This window comes from Egretta garzetta, unplaced genomic scaffold (genome assembly GCF_000687185.1).
Source record: "Egretta garzetta isolate BGI_Z169 unplaced genomic scaffold, ASM68718v1 scaffold363, whole genome shotgun sequence".
In the NCBI taxonomy this organism is placed as follows: domain Eukaryota; kingdom Metazoa; phylum Chordata; class Aves; order Pelecaniformes; family Ardeidae; genus Egretta; species Egretta garzetta.
In genome coordinates, this window is record NW_009259039.1 from 509,389 (window position 1) to 516,472 (window position 7,084).

Sequence of the window (7,084 nt, forward strand, 5' to 3'; positions counted from 1 at the left end):
TCTGCCAACGCACTTCGTGGCTTAGACCCACTTGTGTCAGAGAGTGGATCAGGGCCATGAGGAGCGTGGTTCTGCCTGCAGTGCTTGGCCTAGCGTGCTGGATCTTGTACTGCATGGCTGCATGGCAAAGTGACTCTTTCTCTACATTCAGGACACAGTTGTTAGCCTGCAGGCCCTCGCTCAGTATGCAGCCCTGATTCCTCAGGAGATCAGAGATGTAAAGGTGACAGTGAAAGGCAAGGAGGCTTCTCCACTGGAGTTCCATGTGCACAGGAACAACAAGCTTGTCCTGCATCAGGCACCTCTCCTTGCAATCCCAGGGAAGTACACAGTGCAGGCAACTGGCAGTGGCTGCGTTTATGTACAGGTGAGTGTATATATAAGGAACAGAGCTGTCAGGTTTTGCTACTGACTATTCAAGTAAGGTTTGGCTCTAAGCAGGCATTATAGCCTCAAATTCTGAGTAGGATTTGGTTTTCTAGGCAGAATCATGTCCAGCTTGAAGTAGCTCACGTATACTCGACACAGTTTTATTGCAACCATCTACGGTATCTTCTCAGAATTGTCTCAGCTTTGCTGTCCCATGCTACAGAGCCATTGTTAAGAGATCAGTAGATCTGGAGTCAGGAGCGATGAGATACAGAAAAGTGCCTGCTTCTAGACTGAATGTATGTTGCTGATGTCACTGCTTCAGGAGCTGAGCACTGTATATCTGCTGACATAATATTCTTTGGGTTGTTATCACATGCAGAGATAAGGAGTGATGTAGGACCAAGGTCTTCTTATCCCAGTACACCAACACAACTGGTCCATCAGGAGAATACATTTTATTTTTCTGGCAGCTTTGATAGTGGTCTGCTTATAAGCCATTCATGCAGCAAAGAACTCAAGTCACTCCTTGTGAAAACCTCCCTCACTGGATCACTTCTGTTCAGCCATCGCTTATGATGCCCACAGAGAATCTGCAAGCAGTGTATAGACAAAAAGACACAACAACTATTTATTGTTATGGCATTTAGGAGGTAACTAGGACTCATACTACTTGGCTACACTTGAATACAGTCAATAAGCATAAGACATCTGATGAGTACCTGCTGGCCAGGCAGTCTGTGGCCACGCAGATGGAGGAAGACTGGCCTATGCTGCTCTTTGGAGGAGCGTGATCATTCCTCTTGACGAGTTGTCCTCTTCTGATTCTTTGCTTTTTCTTTCTTTCTTTCCTAAGAGTTTTGTACTTGTTTTGTCAGTATTTTTCCTCTTGAGACCCAGAACTACTAACTATTATCATGTCAACAGTTAACAGGTACACTTCTTTCTCCCTGTGGGCAGGGTTTTAGCTAATGTACTTTCTCACACCTTAACCATACCTTTTTTTCAGTAAGACTGAGGCAATGTTGTACTGAATGAGGCCTTGGATGACAGATAGCTGAGCCTGCATGCTGGGGGTTACATTTGGCAGACGTATCTGACGCTATGTGCTAAACAGCACATGCCTGAACAGAAAACACAGCTGGGGCCAACTGTGTTAGCCACTGGTTGCCAATTTGTTAAAAGCTGGAAGCACAGGTAATCCTTTAGCTCATACAGGGAAACTCCGGGGCACTTCACAGAGATGTTTTCTCCCCCACCAGACCACTTTGTACTATAACACCCCACCACAAAAACCAGAAGAGGTCTTTGTCCTGGATGTGGAAACAGTACCAAGAGAATGTCATGGTGTCAGGAAACAGCTTGACATCCATGTGTCTGTCAGGTATGTGATCTCTTCAGGCTCTTTCTTCAGTGGAAAGAAGCGGCAGCCCCAGTAGTATGACCAGAACCCCATAAAAACCTCCTGTCTGTGGAGACAAAGACGCAGGGGAAGACTCTCTTCTTCTCTATAGATTCCAAAGAGATTTTGAACTGGGAATTAAGGCCTGGAGAAGCATAGGAATGCACTGGCAGCAGCTTGCAGAGCCATGGCAACTATTTCAGTCAGCACGGAGCAGCTCAGCAGCCCCAGAGCACTGGCAGCTGACACGGCAGTGTTCCCAAGAGCCAGAGCTCCCCATTTGTGGGACACTTGGCAGCCTGGGCTGAACCAGCCATGAGGTGCATTATCCTGTAGTGTGAACCTCTGCTGGAACCAGGCAGCAGAAACTCCAGTCCCTACCCGTATTTCACTTGCCTGCATCTGTCTAGGATGAGTGTCTTGGTCCATATTCTCCATGCTCTACTGTCCTGGAAGAGAACAATGCCAACATTGCTGTTGTCAACCTGTAACATCAAAGATCACTTCCACCTTTTGGAGAGGGCAGCATGAAGATTAACCATAACACATTTGCTGCACAATCTGTCTCCTTTTTGAGCAAGTAGATGGGGGCAATTTTTTGTCCCTTTCTCCTGTCAGTTAGAAATTCTGCTGAGCTTTCACATAACTGCATAGCAGGTCAGTTTGGAAGTGTTCATCAGCATCTCCTAGAACTGCCATGATACTTTCCACATCTAATGTGCTGCTCTCCTGCCTTTTTTCAGTTACGTAGGGGACCGTAAGACCAGTAACATGGCCCTGGTGGAGGTGGAGATGCTGTCAGGGTTCATTCCTGTGAAAGGCTCTGTGAAAGCGGTAAGACTTTTTTCCTCTGGCCTTCCCTGAAGATACAAAAATCTATGTTCCAGATGTAGCTCAGCCAGAAATATCTAAACAGATATGGTAGCTACTTCTCTTGCTACAAATTAACTAAACTAAGCAAGTGCAGATATAGTGGGCTATTTCACAAGGCAACTTTCCACTTGCAGAACTGATTTGTGCAGTTTTTCATGTTCAGTAGTGAGGATCACATATGCAGTAAGAGAATCATAGAATCATAGACTCCTAGGTTGGAAGGGACCTCAAGGATCATCTGGTCCAACCTTTGTAGGTAAGAGAAGTCTAGACAAGATGGCCCAGCACCCTGTCCAGCTGAGTCTTAAAAGTGGCCAATGTGGCAGAGTCCACCACTTCCCTGGGGAGATTATTCCTATGGTTGACTGTTCTCATTGTGAAAAATTTCCCTCTCACATCCAATGGAATCTCCCCAAGAGCAACTGTTGTCCATTCCCCCTTGTCTTCTCCATGTGACTCCTTGTAAAAAGGTTAGAGAGGAGCTGAACAGCACCTAGTTAGAATCATCTGGGGTGCACTGAGACCCTTTGCTGTTGCCAGTGCCATTTGTAGGGGTAGTCCATAAAGCAGTATTGAATTCCATAGAGTTGTTCAATCATGTGCTCCAGTGTTCCAGGAGATAGCCAGGAAGATCCATCATAGCCTCCTACTATCCATCACATTTGTTCCAAATCTGAAAAAAATCTTTTCTAAGGCTTTGTGCACTCCCAACAATCTCAGTGTCATTATAGCTGGGGAATGCAGGCCTTCCCCTGACTCGGCTAAGTGCTTTAGTCAGCAGTGGTTCACTGAGAAATACCAAACTTGGTGTGAGACACCAGGGGAGGCCAATAGGCTCATATCTTGTCTTCCTATACAGCTGGAGAAGATACCCCTGGTGAAAAAGACAGACATAAAACCAGACAAAGTCACAATCTACTTGGAAGAGGTAAGAGGAAGACCACGGGGAGCTGCCCATTGAAGTAGTAGCAACTGCAATACTTTGTGCTGGGGCAATCAAGAGATCAGAAATACAAATCTCTAGGCAGGTCAAGCAGGCTAAAATTTTGGCAAAAGAGGACAAGTGTGGAAGAACACAGACAGAGAAAGAAATCTCTGATGCAGAGGGAATAAAGCTGTTACGTAGGTGACTCTGAGATGGCCAGTGCATTTCTGCTTACTTCTATTCTTCTCTCCAGCTAGATGAGACTTCTCTGAATCTTAACATCTCAGTGGAACAAGACGTTGAAGTGCAGAACCTGAAAGCGGCAACAGTGCATGTCTATGACTACTATAAGCCAGGTGAGATTTCACTGACGTAGGCGAAGAGTAACTATTATACCCGCCACTCAGACACAGTTCTGTCTATGCCTCTTATTCCCTTATCTCCCTTCTTTCAGTGCACTTCCTCCTGCAACTCCAAGCTTGGATTTCCTCTGTACAAAACTTTCTACATTCAAATAGCAGAATCACTTGCTTTTCCGTTCTTGAGATGAGACTGCCTGGCACTATGATTGTGTTGTGGTGTGTATGTATTCAAAATGACTGCGTTTTTTTTTACCTCCTCTAGCTCCAGGCTATGTCTCTGTGGAAAAAAAAGGTTCTCTGTTAATTTACCATGTCTTTGCTCTCTTCAAAAAACTTAGGCATTTATTCAAAATCAGTGTTACATATTGCCACCCTGATCCAGCAGAAGGCAGAATTTAGTTCTATGCTTTTCATGTATAGTGTAATAATCCCACCATCCACTGGGTGCTCCTATGTCTCAGAGGATAACAGGAAAATATTTCCTTACCCTTCAAAGCTCTAAATGAACTATCAGCACACAGAATGGAGAACTTGGAGTAATTTTGAGTCTTTCTGATTATTCCATGCTCACTATGAGCCAAAACAGCAGATGGAACATTAAGAATTACTTTTAAAAAAGAACTTGAGAACAAAATGGAAGAACTACCACTAGAGATTCAGAAAGCAGCACCACAGGCGTATATTTTGTATACTGAATTCCATTCTTGTTCCTTCTTCAGCACCGTGTCAAGAATAGGAGGAGACTTCTTAATCTAGCCTTTACAGAGCTAAATATTGTCACCTAATATGCTCTCTCTTTGCTATTGCATCCTGTACAAGAATTTTTGTGCTTAGTACATACAATTTAAAAATTCTTATCTGACATGAAAGTAATAATTATCAGTAAAAGGGCAAGGCTAACAGGACACACTACTGAAAGGTTCTCTATTTACAAAAACATCCTTGCATTAGAAGGCATCACAATGCATAAGAGGGTCTTTTAGAGCTGTATGGGAGAGATGTCGGGGAACAGACTGTTTGTTTGACCCACTGTAAATATTTTTCTGTTCCTGCATTCACAGCCTGAAGAGTAAAAAATTAAGGTAGTGGGATGGCTGTGTTAAAGAGAAGGACGCTTGGCATTACCCTACCATGCAGTTATGCAGCTGACTACCCTTTCTCTTTTGTTTCTACAGATGACCGCACAGCAAGAGAATATGTTTTCCCTTGCAGTTCAGGTTAGTGTTAACAGGCTTCCAAGGTGGCAAAAGCTGAAACAGAGCACACTGGTGGTAAGCAAGCAAAGCAGACCACCTCTGCTCTGTATTTAATTCCATCACATCTTGCACTGCAGGTTGAATTGGGATCTACTGTACTAGTTGTGGGCACAGTACTAGTCCAGGTATAATCTCAATGCAGACCAAGGCTTGAGCATACCATGGAAAGTTAAAAGGATCTATTTTTATTCAATTTCCGTACACTCCTCATGTGTGCAGTCCTCACAGCACCCCAAATCTGAATACAACTGGAAATGCCCATGTCAATGACAAAAAGATATTGCAATTCATCCCCTAAGATCTCTTAGTCCTTAGATAGCTTCCTAAAAATTCATCAGGCACTTTGCCTTTTCTTGCTCTTTCTTTCCACAGATGCCTCAAAGAAGGGTTCCTACTAGGATGGCCTGGTTCTGCAATTAATAATATGAGTTTTATGCTTCCATAAGAAAAACTTCATTGTTCTGGCTTGCCTCTTCCCTGCTGTGTTGGACACGCCCTCTTTCCTTTGACCTACGCCTGTGTGAAACCTGGCTTGGTACACAGTAGTTTGGGATCAAGTGAAATAAAGTATGTGGAACCTGGAAAGAAGGCAGTGACTTGACAGTTGATGAAGTCTGCACAGATTTTAATGCCTGAAAAAGAAAGAAACATTACTTAGGTCCTGGTTACATACTTTGCTTTTGGGTCACCATAGTAGCTTAATTCTTCCTCTCCTCCTGAGTCCCATCTCTGGGCTACCTTCTCAATTTGAGTTAACACAACAGTGTCTGCAACCAAACTCCAAGCAAAAAAAAAGCATTCTTAACCCTGATGTGGCTTACTGCATGGCCTTGCAAATCATCTTTCTGTCACAACTGGAGAGTAGGAACAGGCAAGGGGAGGCTAAGAACTGTGTAACGGTGCTTTATGAAAGGAGGCCATGAGACTGAAATAATATCCCCTTCAAATGCACTATATGTTGTGTGGCCTCTTGTTTGTTTCCATTTCTTATGTCAAGCAGGAGTATTTAGAAGTTCAAAAAGGGCATGATCCTGCAGATTTCACTTTCAGATCCCAGCTCCATTAGCTCAAGGGCTCCAGGATTTTCTTTCAATGCCCACTGCTTTAAAAGCAAGTCTGCCAAGCCATACAAAAGAAGGGTTAGATCTGGATGTGTTTGCCGGGCTGTTTTTTTATGGCCTGTGCTTCCTTTTTTTGGAAGCAAATATTTGTAATATCCCTTTAGTCATTCAGTTATCTTTCATAAAAAGAAATAGCAATATGAAGCAGTGATGGACTCTGTGCATGCAGGACATGCAAAGCTAAAGCTGCTGTAGAAGTTTAGTGCAAACAAAAGGCATTAACAGATGTTACCATGTAGCGAGCTGACCATGATCTTCCTGAGGTTATGGCAGTTTCACCTTCCTGATGACATGACAGATGGGTACTGATGTCCTTACAGCTTCCTCTATATACTTGTCTTGCAGAAGGGGATCAAGCAGCTGGCTGAGACAACCTCAGAAAGCTAGCAGGTTAATATCATGTGCATATACTATGGATACAGGGTAGACTAATACTTGTGTAAATGACTGCTGCATGTCACCATCTTGTAGCGCCAGGACTGGGGTAATACCTGAATGTCATCATAGGTCCTGCACTGTGGGTGTGCTGGCTAGAAAAGAATGCTCTTCCCTCAAAACACAGACTGAGAAACAAATCAAAATCGCAGTGTGGGTGAATTTGCTCGGCATGCACCAACTCATGATTTACTGGGAAAACAGCCTTGGAATCCAAAAAGGATGAAAGCTCATTATGTACCCTGGCTGTGAAAGAGGGTGATGGCAGCATCACAGGCTGAGAAAGAATAGGACATTCCTTGATAATACTTTTAGGGCTCTGAACAGCACCATATAAGCCA

The 7,084-nt window shown here is 43.8% G+C and overlaps 1 protein-coding gene across 1 annotated transcript in view; it reads left to right on the plus strand.

Annotated features, from left to right (window-relative positions):
* The window catches only part of LOC104122786 (alpha-2-macroglobulin-like protein 1), a 30,422-nt gene extending 25,269 nt beyond the window's left edge, over window positions 1–5,153 (plus strand). The window contains exons 30-35 of the mRNA XM_035890523.1: window positions 152–367; window positions 1,632–1,753; window positions 2,515–2,605; window positions 3,504–3,572; window positions 3,823–3,925; window positions 5,107–5,153. Of these exons, the coding sequence (XP_035746416.1) occupies window positions 152–367; window positions 1,632–1,753; window positions 2,515–2,605; window positions 3,504–3,572; window positions 3,823–3,925; window positions 5,107–5,153 (648 nt within the window). The remainder of the gene's footprint in view (window positions 1–151; window positions 368–1,631; window positions 1,754–2,514; window positions 2,606–3,503; window positions 3,573–3,822; window positions 3,926–5,106) is intronic.
* Window positions 5,154–7,084: the final 1,931 nt, after the last annotated feature.